Below are 18168 nucleotides of genomic sequence, written 5' to 3' on the forward strand. Positions count from 1 at the left end.
CGAGTACCCCGATAACTCTAAGAAGTAACGTTAACATTTTTAATCCTGACGACACCCCATGAGGCTGTTCTTCCTATCTTCCAGAGGCAGAGGAAGGGTAAATGGTGTGCAAGCCTGAACAGCTAGCAGAGGGCATAGTAGACTTGAATCCAAGGGAGGACCCCCGAGGTCACCCACGGTGGCTAGTGGATACAAGGCTCTGGAGGCCCCGGGTAGGGGAGCCCAGGGAGAAACTTGACGGATTCCAAGCGCAGTGTGCCCCAGGACTCAGTTTCCCCATCCAGGTCGTGGCGGCAATAAAGCGAATAGAAGCGGTTCCGACTCACACTGAAGGGCTCCAGAAGGCTGTTATGTGTGTGTGTTTTGGGTGGTGGTGGTGGTAGGGTTTATTGCCACTACCCGCTGCCCATAGGAGCAAGAGAGGCGCTCGTGCGGTCCCGGCCGGGGGTCGCCAGCCCCTCACCCTTCCCCTCCAGCGCCGCCCCGGGGCGGAGCCACCCGCAGCCCCTCCAGGCTCCGCCCGCTTCCCTGGCCTGGGCCCGAGCGGCGGCGGCGGCGCTAGGACCCGGCGGGCGGGGGCTGCGGCGGGGCCTGGGCGGCCGGAGCAGCGCGGACCCCGGCTCTCGGCTCCCGGCGCCATGTGAGGGGGCTCGGGGGCCGCGGGGGGCCGGGCGCTCCCCCGGGGAGGTGAGCGGGCGCCGTGCGGGGGCGGGTAGCGGGAGGGGAGCGCTGCCTGCGCCCCGGGGCGGGGGCGGGGAGCCCCCAGGGCAGGGGGAAGATGCGGGGCCCCAGGTTTCCCCTAGACCCACTCCCGGCAGCCGCGCCTGGAGATCCCGGTCCTCGCGCCCATGGGCTGTCGCAGGGTTCGCGGGGCCCCTGCTGCTGACTACCTCGTTAGAGCTCGGGGGCCTGCCGCCGTCCTGCCTCCCTCCTCTTCCCAGCTGGGGCTAGGGCTGTGGACCTCCCGGAGTGCGGGAGCTGGGGGGTGGTGGTCAGCGCAAGAGGGGGCGTAGAGGGTGAGTCGTACCCCGCCAGTGGACCCACGGGCTCAGCGACCCCTCATGTAGACCTTAGGAGCCCCCCTCCCCCCTTCTCCCCAGAGCCCTCCTCCCACGAGGCTCGTGGGGGCGTCTCGACCCTGCGGGAGGACTCCCCCACGCCGAGAGAGGCAAAGCCCCCAGACAGAGAGCAGGGTGTGGCCCCCACCCTTAGCGCAGGGACTCAGCCCTCCTGCTCTGTCAGCCTCGGGGTTGAGACCACACTCCTGGCCCCACGCTCTGGGCTGCCGCCTCCCCAGGCCTCCCCAGCCTGAGCAAGTCGCTCCCCAGCAGGCCTGCTCCCTTGTGCTAGGCCAGGTGCTGAGCACTCACTTGGTGGCCTCTGGCCCATTCCAGCCCGGGGAGATCCTGGAGGGAGATCCTGGCAAGCTCAGCCCCAGGCTGCTCCCTGAGAACAAGCCTGTAAACAAGGCTCCCCAGAAGACTCTGGGCAGCTCTGCCTCTCTGAACCTCAGTCTCCTTATCTGCGAAATGGGGAATAAGAGCCCTTCCCTTGCAGCGTTGCCGGGAGGATGGGGTGAGTGGGTGATGCGCAGTGTGGCTCCCTGCACACCTTCCTCGATATTAGAAGGAAGTGGCTAGGCTTGGTGACGGAGAAGGGGCAGTGTTTCACTCGCAAGCTCAAGGTGAGGCAGGCCCCCAGCAATGAATAACCACGAGCCGAACAGCTACTGACAGGCACTGACCAAGCACTTTCAAGCCCGGTGCTTCCCTTGCCACATCTGCTTGAATCCTTTCAACAACCTTGTAAGTTACCTACTCTCATTATTCCCATTTCAGAGATGAGGAAACTGAGGCTCAGAGAGGTCACATGGCTTGCCCGAGGCCCCTCAGCCAGTAAGTGGTGGAACCGGGATTCGCACTGGCACCTGAGATGCTGTGACCATGGCCTTCTCAGAGCAGGATTGTGACGGGGCTGACCAGAGGGTCGGTGGCCCTGGCTGAGGGCACTGCTCAGGCAAAGGTGGGAAAGTAGGGGTGGGCCTGGGAACTGGAGAGCCGTGGTGTTTCTGGAGCGTGGGGCATAAGAAGGAAACGGTAGTGAGAGGAGAGGCCCCACTCAGAGACAGCTGGACCGTGAGGGCCTGGACGGCCAGAGGGTCAACGCTGATGGGTGCGACGCTGGGATTCTGGACTCCTGTCTTGCGCCATAACGGGCTGTGAGTCCAAAGACAGGCGACTTTTCTCTTCTAATGAGCCTCAGTTTCCTGATCTGTATCGCGGGCACTGGACCCAGTGAGAGGCCCCGTGAACTCCCTGATGGGCCCTCCCGCCCGGGAGAAATCTGAGACCTGGCCGGGAAGGAGGGGGGCTCCCGCGGAGGAGGGGCGGGACCGGTCAGTGGGCGGAGTCGGGGACCAACCAATCAGGAGCGACATTGGGGGGAGCCTCCTTTGGCCCGAGGTTCTATGGCTATTCCTGGTGACAGTGTAGGAGTAAACAGCGGCCAGGTCAGGGGGCGGAGATAGTGGCGGGAGCTGGGAGGCCCCTGGAGGGGAGGACAGAGCTGGGGAGCGCTGGGCCCTGTTTGTGCCTCTGCACACTCTCCCTCTCTCCTTGAATCTGCTGGAGGTGGCTGGTTGCAAGTACTTACTCCCTTTTGACAGGTGGGGAAATTGAGGTCTGGAGGGGAGCTAGGGCCTGTGAGAATGTCCCCTTGCAGCGCGGGCCGCTGAGGGCATATGGGCAGGAAGGAAGGGCTGTCCTGGGCTGCATCATCACTGGAGGCCCTCCCACACCCCACCCCCGAGGGTGGGGCTGTGATTATAGCCCATTGGTGAGTTGTGCCCTTAACCCCCCCAAGATCTCATTGTTAATTAGCGGAATCATTCATTGAACCTCCTACACCCAATCCTGTGGCTTTGGAGGCACAGGGGGAGATGGTGACTGAGGATCTGTACCCGCCCCACCCTCAGAGAGCTCTTAGCCTAGCCAGGAGGTCACACACAGAAAGTTGCTGGCCTACCCCAGGCTTGGAGGATGAGAGGGCATGAGCAGGGTGCAAGAGGGCAGCTGCTCTAGATAGAAGGGACAGTTTGTGCAAGATCTGGAAGGGTGCCTGTGCGGAGGAGTCTGGGGACGTAGAAGGAATATTGCTTTATTCCAAGGCGGCAGGGACCTCAGTCAGGGTTTGGGATGGGAGTGCTTGGGGCTCTTGCTGGGTGGGGAACAAGCCCCCAGCAGGGGAGCCAGCTTTAAGGCCTGCCAGCTGTCTAGAAGAGCTAAGGTATGGGGAGGTCCCTGCTCAGGGAGCAGAGTGGGAGAGAACAAGGGGCAAGGAGAGAGGCAGGGCTCTGCCACCACCCGGTTCTGTGACCACAGGCAGGTTCCTGCCCTTTCTGGGTCTCAGTACCTCCCTCTGCAAAATGAAGAGCCTTGAAGTCAGGGGTGGGTAGGAGGGCTGGTGGGCTGGGGAGGGTGTAGCCTTTGACCAGCTGTGCTAGAGGGAGCACTCCCAAGCTGTAACCTTTCTGTGACTTGCAGGTGTGACCCCACATCCCTGCCCCCTGGGCCACCTGCAGGACGCCGGCCCCTGCCCCTCAGCAGACGCCGGAGAGAGATGAGTAGCAACAAAGTAAGTCCCCCTTCACTTCTTGTCCCCATCTCAGCCTTTTACTTCCTCAGCGAAATGGGCTCCTTTGGACCTGCCTCAGACCTAGGCCACCACCAACCTCTCTCCTACCAAGAAGTGCCTGATGCCTGAGAGGCCATGGCTTGAGCTCTGCTGTGGCCACTGATCTCTGGCTTTGGCCAAGCTCCTGTCTCTCTCCAGACTTGGTCCACCTCTCTCTTCCTAGTTGTGACTGGTCCATCTGTGGTAAAGGGTGGGCTGAGAAGGTGATTGTGAAGGGTGGGGGGAGGAGGGGCAATGGTCAGAGTCAAAGAGGACAGGATGTTGTGAGCATCACCCTGAGGGTGTCAGAGTGATCCATTCATTCATGTTTTCCTGAGCACCTACTATGTGCCCGGCCCCACGCACCCCTTTCCAGGGATCCACTGCAGAGCCCGAGGGTTGGTGTAGTGTGATGTGGGCATATCGATCTGGGTCTGATTGGGAGAGGGAAAGCACACAGTCATTTGAACAGGGAAAGATTAGGGGAAAGAATTCTCCGCAACAGCCAGGCATCAGAGTAATGAGGGCTTGGAATTCTAAGGAATACGGGAAGGAGCAGGCCCCACCTGCAGGGCTGAGGTCCAGGGCACAGCTCTGGCCGACGGGATGGCAGAGAACCCAGTGTGGCGCTGGGCCAGTGGAGTTGGCCTCAAGTTGTCATAAAACCACCCCCTGGGTTACAGGGAAGGCTGCCACTCCCAAGAGGCACTTGGAGCCCGTACAGAACTGCTCCAGGGAGGGAGATTATGGCCTCTGGTGTTTGAGTGTACAGCCTGAGCTGAACTCTGGAGAAGCTGTGATCACCGCGGGAGCCGGAGGCAGTCTGCTCCCAGCCTGCCTGAAGGCAAGGGAGGGGGGTTGGAGGGGAGTTGCAGGGTGCGTCCAGCTGCTAGCTGCTGGCAGCTCCTGGCCACCAGGCACCGGGGCTGGAGCAAGTGCTGTGGGAGCCCTATGCTGTGGAGGGGCAAGGGCACGGACCACGCGTCAGGCCCCCCAGCCGCAGGAAGCAAACTCCTTTTCTCCTGCACTGTCTCTCAGTGCCATTTACCGACAAAGCTCAATCTGCAATTAACTGGCAAAGAAACACATGTAAGGGCCCAGGTCCATTTTCGCAGAGCAGACAAAGAGGGTGAACTTGGACCTGAGAAGCGATACATGAACAAGCAGCACGGAGATCTTAGCACGAGGAGCCAGGACTTCCAGAATTTACCTGGCCGTGCAGGGCCTGGGCGGATTAATCCCAGCAGATACTTTGGATATCCCTTTCCTGCCCTGTCGGTGACACGGTGGGCCCTGAGTGCCCATGCACCCCAATTCCTGACCAGATCCGTCCCCTCCAGACTTAATGAAAGATAAATATTACAGAGAGTTCCTGTTTGGGAAAGATCTTGGGCCCTGTCCCTTGAGTGCCCCAGCTGTTTCCCAGCATCCTTCCAGCTGCCCCTGGAGGGATCCCTCTGACACATGCAATCCAATCCAGCGAATCCTCCCTGAGAACCCTCTGGGCTTCTGTGCACCGGGAGCTGGGATACGGTGGCCATTGAGGCTGTCTCGGTCCCAGCCCTCAGAGATTATTATGGTCTTAACAGGGCGGGGAGAGGGGGATGGCAGTTTGAATGCAGCGTGACCGGTGCTGGGATGGGGGTGCTCAGGGGGCCCGAGGGGGTGGTGTCTGAGCTGGTCCGGAAGGATGAGCAGGAGGGAGCCGGGCAAGGCAGGTGGCAAGGACGAGGCGGAGGCCTTTGTGGTGGCTGGGCGCTCAGTGTCCTCTCCCCTCTCCAGGAGCAGCGCTCAGCAGTGTTCGTGGTTCTCTTCGCCCTCATCACCATCCTCATCCTCTACAGTTCCAACAGTGCCAATGAGGTCTTCCATTACGGCTCCCTGCGGGGCCGCACCCGCAAGCCCATCAACGTCAGGAAGTGGAGCATCACCAACGCGTACGTCCCGATTCTCGGCAACAAGGTAGCGTGACAGCTCTGGGGAGCTCCCCGAGTCCGGGCTGACGGCTGACTCACCCCACTGCCCACCATCTCTGTCCCCACCTTCTCCACCTCTTCTCTCTGCTACGTCCGTTCTTCCTAAGTGAGAGTCAAGGCCCTGGCTTCCAGTTCCTTCAGCCCCCTGTTGGCCGTGTGACCTCAAACAGGTGCCCTTGTCCCCCTCTGGGCCTCCATTTTCTTCAAGGTCCCATTTTTAGCCCTGATACCCTACTGCCTAGTGAGTCAGAATCCCTAAGGAGAGATGTCTCTGGTTTTCCCTGATCTCTGCCCCTGCTGGGGAGTCCACACGGGGTTTGGCAGCTGAGCACCGGAGTACAACCCAGAAACAGTCCTAATAATGGCTGTCCTTTGTCAGTTGCCTGCTGTGTGCTGGGTACTGTAATTAGCGGTAATCATCATACCGACCCTGTGAGGTCAGCATTGTTAGCTCCGTTGAAGAGATGGAGAAACCAAGACTCAGAGAGGTAAAGTCACTTGTCCAAAGCCACACAGCCAGGGAGGGGAGGAGCCACGGTATTGCCCCCCACCTCCCAGACTTGCAGCTCAGTAGAGAACCCAAACATTATTCCCAGGACTTCTATTTGCCTTGCGTAGCCATGAGACTGACGTTGTGTTTTGGGGGTCCACCCTAGAAGCCTCTAAGCCCTAAATGTTTTCTAGGAGGGCGAGGAGATAATCGTTGGCCTGGAATATGGACTCCACCTTCCTCCCTCACAAATCCTCCTAAATTTCTCAGGATCTGAATACACCCCTTCCTGGAAAGGGCCCATTAGCAGGTCTTCAGAGACAGATCAGCATCTGTCTCTAGACCCTAAGGGATCCTAAGAGACCCTGAGAACTCTGAAAATAAAAATAACGGAACCTGGAAAAAAGCAGAAGAGTTTGAGTGTGGGCGACACGGAAAGAAGGGAATGAGGCAGCCCTGGGCTTATGGACAGGCATGCCCGTAGAGCTCGGGAAAGCTGGAACAGTCCTCATTTGCGGTCCATGGCATCTGTCATCAGATCTCAGAGTCAGGACTCAGGGAGGACTGCCTGAAGGAGGTAGCTCCTGAGCTTGGGCTTAAAGGGTAAACAGGAATTCCATGGCAAGAAATTAGGCCCCAGAGAACATGTGGTTCTGACTCATTCACCAGTGGGGAAACAAAGGCCCAGAGGGGCTTCCACACCCTGTCCGGACTGACAAGGTGGGGTGTGGTTTGTGGGTGGTGCGGAAATGTCCTGGGTGCCCAGGGGAGGATGTCCTCTTAGGGGAACTGGACTGGGCTGGGGCTCTGGTTCCTACCCAGGTGCTACCCTCCTCTGCTGTGTGACTTTGGGGACATCCCTGCATGACTGTCCTGTCCTCCTGTTCCTTCACTCTGCCCCAGCCGAGTGGCCGCCTTTTGCCTCTCAACACACTGTGGTCATTCCCATATCAGAACCTCTGGTCTTGCTGTGTTTCCTGCCTTGTTAACTTTCCTACGTGGTTCCTTTTCATCTTCCAGGTCTCAGCTCCGAGAGCCACCCCCCGCCCTGCCCTGCCAGATGATCTTCCAGAGTAGCCCCCACCCCTGTCTCTCTTGATCCCTTGCCGGAACTGCATTGTCTTTGAAGCATGTTTCACTCACCACCTGCCATTAGTTTTTTACTTGTTCACTGTCTGTCTCTCTGACCGTGAGCCTTTTGAAGGCAGAGAGGGGGTCCCTTTTATTCATTGCTCTGTCCCTGCTATTTGGCTATTAGCCAGTTGCTGTAATATTTATTGTCAAAGGAATAGCCTTCAGTTTCCTTGTCTTTAAAATGGGCAAGATAGGGTTACCTGGGTGGCTCATTCAGTTGGGTGTTTGACTCTCCATTGTGGCTCTGGCCATGATCTTGAGCCCAACGTTGGGCTCCGTGCTTGGCGTGGAGCCTGCTTAAGATTCTTTCTCTCCCACTGCCCACCCCTCCCCCCATCACACTCTCTAAATAAGTAAATAAAAATAAATAAATAAGTAAAATAAAATGGGCAAATTAATTCCTGCCTCCAAGAGGCAGAGCATAGGGCCTGGCATTGAGTGGACATGACAGACGGTGTTGACTTTGCCCGCCCCCTCCCAGACGCTGCCCTCCCGGTGCCACCAGTGTGTGATCGTCACCAGCTCTAGCCACCTGCTGGGAACCAAGCTGGGCCCCGAGATTGAGCGAGCCGAGTGCACCATCCGCATGAACGATGCGCCCACCACGGGCTACTCAGCCGACGTAGGCAACAAGACCACCTTCCGTGTGGTCGCCCATTCCAGCGTGTTCCGTGTGCTTCGGAGGCCCCAGGAGTTCGTCAACCGGACCCCCGAAACCGTGTTCATCTTCTGGGGGCCCCCAAACAAGATGCAGAAGCCCCAGGGCAGCCTTGTGCGTGTCATCCAGCGGGCAGGCCTGGTGTTCCCCAACATGGAGGCCTATGCCGTCTCTCCCGGCCGCATGCGCCAGTTTGACGACCTGTTCCGGGGTGAGACGGGCAAGGACAGGTACCAGCCTCCTGCCTGCCCCCTCTGGCCAGCCCTGCGCTCCCCATCAGCATTCTCTGCCCGGAGGGCCTGCTGTTCCCAGCACGCACTGCTCTGAGGGTGTGATCACTTCCTGCCACCCTCTGGTCATGTTTTCCAGGGGAATTTTCTTCATGTCCAGCCCCTAGCAGGAGTTACTTCCAACATACTCTGCACTGTCTTGTCTCCCCAGGAGGGCTTCCTCCCAGCATGCATTGCTCCGAGGGAACAGGGCTCCCAGCATGCTTTGCTCTAAGGTGGCTTACGCCTAGCATCTTTCTAGGAGAGCTCCCAATGGCTCATGGCAGGTATTCACTGAACCGAGCATGTCTTACTTTAGTCATATAGTTGCTCCCAGCATGCTCTATCCTAAGAATACATCTTTGCCAGCATGTCCTTTTCTGGCTGATCGCTCCAAAAAAGCTAGGCTGGTGCTATCCAGTAGAAATATAATGCAAGTCATATTTCAATTTATTTTAAATTTAAATTTCTGTAGGAGCCAAATTAATAAAGTAAAAAGAAACAGGTAAATTCATCTTAATATATTTTATTTAACCCAATACCTCCAGCATATAGATCCTATACTTTGTTTTATCCCTAAATAGTTAAGATTTGAAGATACAATAAATTGTAGTTAGAGTTTTAGGGGGTTCTCAATTATTCATTGCTAGTATACAGAAATACGATTGATATTTGTGGCTTGACTTTGTATCCTATAATCCTGCCAAACTTACTTACTGGTTCTGGGAGATTTTTCCAGGTGCATTGGGATTTTCTATACATGTAATCATGTTGTAAGGACATGTAATTCAGAACAGTTTTCTTTCTTTCTTTCCAGTGGTATGCTTCTTATTTCTTTTTCTTGCCTTATTACATTGGCTAGGACTTTTGATACAAGGTCAGATTGTATGGAGAGTGGTAAGAGTAGACATCCTTGGCCTTGGTCCCAGTCTTAGTGGGAAAACATTTGGTCTTTCATCATTGAATAACATGTTAGCTGTAGAGTTTTTAGCTGTCCTTTGTTGAGTTGAAGAAGTTCCCTTCTCTAATTTGCGAAGAGTCTTCATCATAATTGGATATTAAGTTTTATCAAGTGTTTTTCTGTATCAGTTGATATGCTTATGTGGTTTTCCTTAAGGCTATAAGTATGGTGGATTATGCCACCACGTGTATTTTTGAATATTGATTGATTTTTGAATATTGAATCAGACTTGCATTATTAGAATAAACTACATTTGGTTGTAGTATATTATTTTATATATTGCTGGATATGACATGCTAATATTTTGTTGAGATTTTTGTGTCTGTGTTCACGAGAGATATCAATCTGTAGTTTTCTGCTGTCTTTGCCTGGCTTTGGCCTTATGGGTAATGCTGGCCTCAGAAAAATGTGTAGAATTGGTGTTATTTCTTCTTTAAATGTTTAGTAGAATTTGCCAGTGAAACTGTCTAGGCCTGGAGAGTTCTTTTATGAAGGTTTTGAACGATGAATTGTTTCTTTCTTTCTTTTTTTTTTTTTAATGAATTCAGTTTCTTAATAGTCACACATACTCAGGTTAATCTGTTTCATCTTGGCTGAGTTTCATCTTGGCTGAGTTTCATCTTGGCTGAGTTTTGGTTTCATCTTGATTTTCAAGGAATTGGCCTATTTCATCTAAGTTGGGAAATTTATGTACGTAATTGCTTATGGTTTGCTTACCACCCTTCCCATATCTACAGGGTCTGTGAGGCTAGCCTCTGTTTTATTCTTGATATTGGTAATTTATGTCTTTTCTCTCTTTTTCTTTGTCAGTCTCATGAGAAGTTTATTTTCTATTCAAACTTCCCAAAGGGGGCGCCTGGGTGGCTCAGTCGTTAAGCATCTGCCTTCGGCTCAGGTCATGATCCCAGGGTCCTGGGACTGAGCCCCACATCGGGCTCCCTGCTCGGTGGGAAGCCTGCTTCTCCCTCTTCCTCTGCTGCTCCCCCTGCTAGTGTTCCCTCTCTCGCTGTGTCTCTGTCAAATAAATAAATAAAATCTTTAAAAAACAAAAAACTTTCCAAAGAACCACTTTCCATCAAATATATCCAAACTATTTTTAGTTAAACATATAGTAAAAAACCACCAGTGACATTTTCTGTGTGTGTGTGTGTGTGTGTGTGTGTTTTAAAGATTTTATTTATTTGACAGACAGAGATCACAAGTAAGGAGAGGAGCAGAGAGAGAGGGGGAAGCAGACTCCCTGCTGAGCCAGCTTCCCGAGCCCAATGTGGGCTTGATCCCAGGACCCTGAGATCATGACCTGAGCCAAAGGCAGAGGCTTAACCCACTGAGCCACCCAGGTGCCCCAGTTTTCTGTGTTTTTTCACACTAAAACATTCCATGCATATTTTACACTGATAGCACATTTCAGCCACAAGTCATGTGCCCACGTGCGCCCACATGTGGCTCCTGGCTGCTGTAGTGGGCAGCCCAGCTCTAGACCCTTGGCTCCTTCCTATGCCTTGCTCTGAACCTGGGGTCACAGCATGACCTCTGATGAGTCTCCCGTTAGGTGTTTGCTCCTAGTGTGGGGACAGCAGCTTCTAGCAAGTTCCATCAAGCAAGACCATGAGTCTAGTAAGTTCATGGTCACTTGCAACTTGCCCTGCCGTGACTAAATAAATCTCCAGGAGTTGATTCCCAGCATGCGCTGTTCCTCCAGAGGAGTTCTCTCCACACCCCTCATCTCTGCCCAGACAAGCCCTCTGCCAGCGTGTCACATGCTCCCACAGGGCCCCTAGGGCGGGGGAGGGAGAGTTCTGGGACACTCCAGGTGCGTTGACCATTCCTTCCCATCTGCATGCCCCCTCTCTGTCCGCAGGGAGAAGTCCCATTCGTGGTTGAGCACCGGCTGGTTCACCATGGTCATTGCGGTGGAGCTGTGTGACCACGTGCACGTCTATGGCATGGTCCCCCCGGACTACTGCAGGTGAGCGCCCCCCCCCCCCAACAACAACCAGTCACTGGCTTCAGGATGGAACCCCGGAGATTTTGGCTGGGGGGTGCCTTTGAGGGCTTCTGTTTTATGGCATTCAAACCGCTCTGCAGAGATCTAGGCTTCTACCTTGGGGGCCTCCCCCCAACTCAGGCAGAGTCCAGAGTTCGTTTATTAATAATAACTGTCATTAATATTACCACATGACAAGCCCGCTAGGTGACAGTGTTCCTCACCGAGTGCTGGCTGTGTTCCAAGCCGGGCTAAATTTGTTATGTCATTCACTCCTCACAGGGACCCTAATGGATAGTTGCCTTCTTTCTGTTCCCTAGATGAGAAAAACTGAGGAAGGCATTTTGTGAGTGGCCCAAGTTCTCAACAAACAGTAAGCACTGGGGCCAGGCTCCAGAGCCCTTACTTCTTACCACTACCCTACACTACCACCCTCTTAAGGAAAGGAAAAATTTCGATCATATTTAAAAAAGGAAAAAAAAAAAAAAAAAACCCACACACAGAAAACAAGAACAAAGTTGGGTGGTCATAAATAGTCCATCCTGCATCCATTTTACAGATGGGGAAACTGAGGCCCTGGGAGGGGCAGGGATTTCCCCCACTGAAATCCTCTAGCAAGTCAGGAGCTGGAAGGGCCGGGCCCCGCTGGTGCCTCCCCTGCCCTGACCGCTCCCATCTGCTCTGCCCCAGCCAGCGGCCCCGCCTCCAGCGCATGCCCTACCACTACTACGAGCCCAAAGGGCCGGACGAGTGTGTCACCTACATCCAGAATGAGCACAGCCGCAAGGGCAACCACCACCGTTTCATCACCGAGAAGAGGGTCTTCTCCTCCTGGGCCCAGCTGTACGGGATCACCTTCTCCCATCCCTCCTGGACCTAGGCCACCCGGCCTGTGGACCTCCCACGGGGTGGGGGGGGGGGGGGAGGCGGGAGAGACCATTCTCTCCTCCCAGCCACTCAACCAAGGGCCATCTCCTGGCCAATCAAGGCTGGCCAGAGTATCTTCGGGCCAATCAGGGCCTTGTATCCTCCAGCCAGTGAGGGCCTGGGGGTGTCTCTTGACCAATCAGGGATTTGGAGTTGAGCTATGTGGTTAATCAGGGGTGTTGGAGGTATTTCTTGTCCAGTCAGGGTCTGAGCAGTCAATCAGGGTATTTCTGAAGTTATCTGAGGCTAAGGACATGTGCTTTCCCATGAGGCCTTGGTTCAGAGCCCCAGGATGGACACCGCCCCTCCCGCATCACTCCCTGTTGGCTGGGACAGTGGGGTCCTGTCCAGCAGAGCTGGGAACTCTGTGCTGCTCCCTCACTTCCCAGAGCCAGAAAGAGAGGTTGCGTGGGAGTGGGAGCTGTGTCTGGAGGCCAGGCCAGGGCATTTGGGAACTTGTAGGGGGGATCTTAGAAGTGGGAGCCAGCATCTGGGTCTTGGCTCTGCCCCGAGTGGCTTTGGACGAAACTCTTGCCCTCTCTCTGGTCGCCCTTCTGCCTGTGTCACGTTCTAACGTGGAGTCTGAGGCCTCCTTCCCACTTTCCCCACTGACCTCCTTGGGTCTGTCTTCCCTAAGACTGGACCCCTCCAGCCACCACCCCTTGCTGGGGGGCTCAGCTCCTTGGGGGTCTGGAGTCCTCTTCCTCACCTCCTCCTGGAAACTTAGGGTATTTTTGCATAAACTCCCACAGGGTTTGGGGGCGGTGGGATCTAATAGGAAAGGAACAAACCTTCAGCCGTTTCCTTAGTCCCTCCACTCAGCTGCCATTAGTTTGGCTCTTAAAGAGCCAGACTCCCTTTTCTGCCATCCAGCAGTCAGGCTTTCCACCTGTTGGAGTAGCCTTTGGGGTACTCCAAAGAGGGGTAATCCCAGCCAAACTGTGGTTTCACACAGCCCCCTTTTCTGCAGCTGCTGGAGTCATCCAAGGGTCTCCCCTCAGCCGGGCCTGGGAAGGCTCTCGGGGGCCGGGAGCCCCATTGCCTGGGTTCTGCCCCCTCACTCTACACCAGGCACTTTATTGCTGGACCTCAGTGGGGTGGACTTGCCCCTGCTCTTCCAGAGTCTGGAAAGGAAGACTGGAGGGCTTCCTGGAGGAGGCTGTGGAGCGGGAGGGGTCAGGTGGAGGAGGAAGAGGCCAGCAGCAAGCCTTTGCACATTGGGGTGGGGGCTGGGAGCCGGCGACTACCCCAGACTCGGTTTTGTAATGATTTGTTCAGGAATAAATGCACCTAAACTCTCGTTCCATTTCCTGTGTCTCTGGGATCGAGCTTGGCTCCCTCTGGCCTGGCTGTGGGCTTCCTCAGGACAATGCCCACGCCCTCCAGCCTGGGAGCTCACATACAGGATGGCTAGCTTCCGCAGCCTGCCAGTGAGTCATGCGTTTTGTAGCTCGGGTGGAGACTTGGGAGCTCCAGAGGTGTGCGGATTCCTGAACCAAGCCCACCTGGCTGTTCCAGTCCTTCCTCCCACTTCCTGTGTGACCTCAGGCGAGTCACCTCACCTCTTAGAGCCCTGGTTCCCTAACGGGTAAGACAGGTCCAGACACTGCTCTCCTGGTTCTAGGAAGTTCTAGGAAGGGGAGGGGCCCTCTGGCAGTTCCGTCCCAGGCAGGCCCTGGAGGGTGCTAAGGACAGCGGGCCAATGACACAGGGCACTTTGTAGACGTGACATTCTTCTGAGGCCCGAAGGGTGAGGAGGAGGCCTGTACAAGTTTGGGGGAAGTGCTTCTGGCAGGGAGAGGTGGGAGGGGAGGAAAGGATAACCCTGTCCCAGAAAGCTTCATGGGACTGGAGGGGGGAAGCAAGAGCAGCACAATGAGGGGGAGACCGCAGTTGGGGGGGGAGGGCGCGCGGGGGGTGATCGGAGTTTGGCTCTAGGGCCTGGGGGTGCTGAGGGCAGGGAGTGGAAATTTCCTGCAGGCCCAGCGGGAAGGAGGCCGCAGGGCTGCGGCCCTGGGAGGAGCCTCGTGAGTCCTGGACTTGAGAGGGCTGCTGCCACCCTCTAGGCAAAAGGGTTTGTTTACTCGAGGTTGGCAAGAGGAAGGGGGTCTGTGACCCTGGCAGATTACAACCTGTTTAGGCAGATAAGATGCCCTTGGGAGCTGAGGCCTGACAAAGGGCACTGTGTGGGATGAGGGCGGGCTGCGGGGACCGTGGGGGAAGAGCTCTCCCCAGGCACAGGGCCAACTGGGAGGGTGGGCCACAGAGCTGGGAGGCGAGAGGGGCACATTGCGTTTATCTCGTGCTCAAGTATAGGTTCACGCGATAGGCAGCCCCGTGCCATGCTCTGCACTGGGTGCAGCTGGCGAGGGCGGGAATGTCAGGTGGGGAGAAGGGCCTGAACAAAAGCCTGGAGGGGGGACCCCACTCAAGTCAGCAGTGAGCCCACAGGAGGAGGGAGCAGTTGAAGACGAGACTGCTTGGGGCCAGACGGGAGAAGGCCCTGAGTATCAGCACGAGGTAGGTTGAGTCAGAGCCCTTGCCCAGGGGCAGGGTGGACAGGAGGCCGCGGCTCACCAGGTACAGTGATGGTGGTGGTGGTTGGCCTGTTGGAGGGACAGGGACTCTTGCAAAGTCCTTACATGGGATGGGGGGAGCGCTAAGACCTTGCATAGGAATGGAGAGCCGGCAATACGGCCCACTTCCAGTCCCACGCAAAGGCTTCTGGGAATCTGGGTGCAGGCAGAGGTTTCACGGTAGTTTCTCTCCCAGAACACTGTGGCCCTTTTGTCTGCTCATTGGTGGGCATGAAGGGAGGTGCCAAAGGCAGGCATTGGAGCGCGTGGGTGGCTGGGTGGAGCGCCTGGGTGGCTCACTCGGTTACGGGTTACGGTCTGCCTTCGGCTCAGGTCATGGTCCCAGGGTCCTGGGATAGAGACCTGCGTAGGGCTCTCTGCTCAGCGGGGAGTCTGCTTCTCCCTGTCTCTCTGCCTGCTGCTCCCCCTACTTGTGCTCTCTCTTTCTATGTTAAATAAATGAATAAAATCTTTAAAAAGAAAAAAGAGGGGGGGTTGGTTGCTGGGGTTAGACCCCGGGACAGTTTAATTTAGCATCAGAAAGTAAGAATTGGGAAGATGCCGAGGGCAGGAGGCGTGGGACCCTCCATGCCACGAACTCACTGCCTCAGATGGGACCCAGCAGAGACTGGTCCACTCACTGCCAAAACTAACTTCCTAAAGCCCCCTCACTATGTTCCTCTTTCCTCTGAAATCTTCACTAGCTCCCCAGTGTGGCCAGGACCAAACCTACCTCTTCCTTTCGGGCTCAGAGCCCCCCATATCCCTGTGTATCCCTTTCCGAGCTACCTCTCTGAGGCTCCTACCCCTCACCCCTTCCTTGGGTTGGGGGCATCTCCCACCAGCTGCAGACCTGACACGTGCTTCCTGAAGTAGCCTCCAGCTGCTTCCTGCAAGGCTCAACACAGCACCCACAGGGGGCAGCTGGGCTGTGCGTGGTTCCAGCTGCGAGCCTCAGAGTGACGCTGCCTCCGAGTCAGTCTCTCCCCAGCTGGCTTGTCTTCTTCAAGCCTTGGGATTCTTTCTTTCACCAAGATATCTTTTAAATATTTAAAAAACTGGTTTCAGGCACCTGGGCGGCTCAGTCGGTTAAGCCTCTGACCTCAGCTCAGGTCATGATCTCAGGGTCCTGGGATCCAGCCCTGCATCGGGCTCTCTGCTCAGTGGGGAGTCTGCCTGTCCCTCTGCAACTCACTTCTGTCTCTCAAATGAATAAATAAAACCTTTAAAAATGAAAATAAAAATAATAAAAAAGGTTTCAATTCATATGTTTTTAGTTTTTTGTTGTTGTTTTTTAAGATTTATTTGAGGGGCGCCTGGGTGGCTCAGTGGGTTAAAGCCTCTGCCTTCGGCTCCGGTCCTGGTCCCAGGGTCCTGGAATCGAGCCCCGCATCAGGCTTTCTGCTCAGCGGGGAGCCTGCTTCCCCCCTCTCGCTCTGCCTGCCTCTCTACCTACTTGGGATCTCTGTCTGTCAAATAAATAAATAAAATCTTAAAAAAAAAAAAAAAAGATTTATTTGAGCACAAGCAGGGGGAGGGCAGAGGGAGAGGGAGATGCAAACTCCCCGCTGTGCTGGGAGCCCAGAGCAAGGCTCCATCCCAGGACCCTGAGCCAAAGGCAGATACCTAACCAACTAAGCCACCCAGGTGTCCCAGGTATTTTTTTTTTCACGTTATAAAGTAACATAAACCATTCAAATGTTACAAGAGAGAAGGTATCACCTGGCCCTAGTCCCTGTTAATAGTCTAGATATAATAGTCTAGATATAATCTTCCAGACTTTTCCTCCATGCAGTGTTTTTCCTTACCCCCTCTCCCTTCTCTCCTTCCCTTCTTCCTCCCTCTCTTCTTCCCTGCCTCCTTTTTTCTTCTTTTAGGTTATAGCTGGGGGGGGGGGGGGAATCCTGACAGTTTAATATCCCAGCATTGGTGGAAAAATCCACAGGTCATACACAAATAAAATAATCAAAACAGGTTCTCAGTTACAGAAATTTGGATGGCTGGAAAGCTCATTGAACTTCCAACTTGCTCAAATAGAATTATAAAAAAGCAAAATTGTGTTTTTCACAGAGACTTCAACATGGCTGAGACAAGAATGCAGAATAAAACAGATATTTAAAATTGTTTTTATTTTCTATTTTTTAAAGATTTTAAAATTTCTTATTGTGGGAAAAACCACATAAAATTTACTACTTACTCATTTTTAAGTGTACAGTTTGGGAATGTTAAATACACTTACCTTGTTGTAAAACATCTCCAGAACCTTCTCATCTCATGTGTCTGAAAGTTTAAATCTATTAAACAGCAACTCTGAGTTTCCCCTTCCCCACCCAGCCCCTGGTTGTCATTCTTTCTGTTTCTATGAATTTGAGCATTCTAGACACTCTATATCCTTAGTATCATACAATATTTATCTTTTTGTGACCGGCTTATTTCACTTAGCCTCATGTCCTCAAGGTACATCTGTGTTAAAATTGTTTTATGTATAAAGTCATAGGTGCTTGTTTCATTTTTAGAAAGAAAGCCAGCCAGCCAGCCTCTGAGTAAGAAGTGAAATTCTCAGCTCCTTGAAGGGGTCATGTACGAACCCCCGCCCGCTCTGTTCTGCTTCATTTCATTGTCTTAAAGAGACAATCGGTTTGATTATAAGACAACACGATTTCAGGGGCGCCTGGGTGGCTCAGTGGGTTAAAGCCTCTGCCTTCAGCTCAGGTCATGATCTCAGGGTCCTGGGATCGAACCCCGCATCGGGCTCTCTACTCAGCAGGGAGCCTGCTTTCTCCTCTCTCTCTCTGCCTGCCTCTCTGCCTACTTGTGATCTCTGTCTGTCAAATAAATAAATAAAATCTTAAAAAAAAATTTCCTTTAAAAAAAAACCACACGATTTCAGAGATGTTCAAAAAAAAAACAAAAAACAAAAAACAAAAACACCCCAAACCCGTAGGAATAGATTTTATACACACATGCCCCTGCATGTTTAGAATTATTTTCACTGGGCTCTTTGCCTAGTTCTCTTGCTTGGGCAGCTGGCCGCACAGACCTCTGGTTTCCTTTCTCTTACGGACACGAACTACAGAGTCCTACCTCACCCCAGCCTGGCCATACCACCATCCCTCCTACAGTCATGCCTCACTGGTACTGGAGAACCATCCTGCACAAATTTTGTGCCCACGCAAAATGGGGGTCTGAGAACTGTAATTCTGGGAGCACAAATTCGGGGAGCCACCCAAATTGTGTCCTGTTGAGGAGTAAAAGCCAGGGATCCTCATTAGCAAATTGCGGAAGTATTAGGAAGACCGCACGAATCATTTCCCAAACATCATGATTGGAAGAGAGAACGACAGTTGACGATGTATCAGGTTTCTAGTATGTTATGACAATTACCAGGAAAATACCCAATTTTTATCAAGAATGGGAGTTCAGGGGCACCTGGGGGTCTCAGTCAGAGAAGCGTCTGCCTTTGGCTCAGGTCATGATGCCAAGGTCCTGGGATTGAGCCCCGTGGTGGGCTCCCTGCT

At 54.1% G+C, this 18168-nt stretch overlaps 1 protein-coding gene across 10 annotated transcripts; it reads left to right on the forward strand.

The window, feature by feature from the left end:
* The first annotated feature begins 553 nt into the window (after window positions 1-553).
* Window positions 554-13374, forward strand: ST6GALNAC6 (ST6 N-acetylgalactosaminide alpha-2,6-sialyltransferase 6). Of its 10 annotated transcripts, none has more exons than XM_046023563.1 (7): window positions 554-687; window positions 1839-1895; window positions 3543-3633; window positions 5455-5634; window positions 7754-8160; window positions 11022-11129; window positions 11842-13374. In XM_046023563.1, exons 2-7 carry the CDS (start codon window positions 1870-1872, stop codon window positions 12242-12244), a joined length of 1215 nt encoding a protein of 404 aa, XP_045879519.1. In that variant the 5' UTR covers window positions 554-687; window positions 1839-1869; the 3' UTR covers window positions 12245-13374. The 10 variants fall into 10 exon arrangements, with proteins under 10 accessions (XP_045879519.1, XP_045879526.1, XP_045879520.1 ...); XM_046023570.1 differs by having other exon boundaries at window positions 11838-12175; XM_046023571.1 differs by lacking the exons at window positions 554-687; window positions 1839-1895 and adding exons at window positions 2696-2835; window positions 11468-11520 and having other exon boundaries at window positions 11838-11973.
* The last annotated feature ends 4794 nt before the right edge of the window (window positions 13375-18168 follow it).

Source organism: Meles meles, chromosome 11 (assembly GCF_922984935.1).
Source record: "Meles meles chromosome 11, mMelMel3.1 paternal haplotype, whole genome shotgun sequence".
NCBI lineage: Eukaryota > Metazoa > Chordata > Mammalia > Carnivora > Mustelidae > Meles > Meles meles.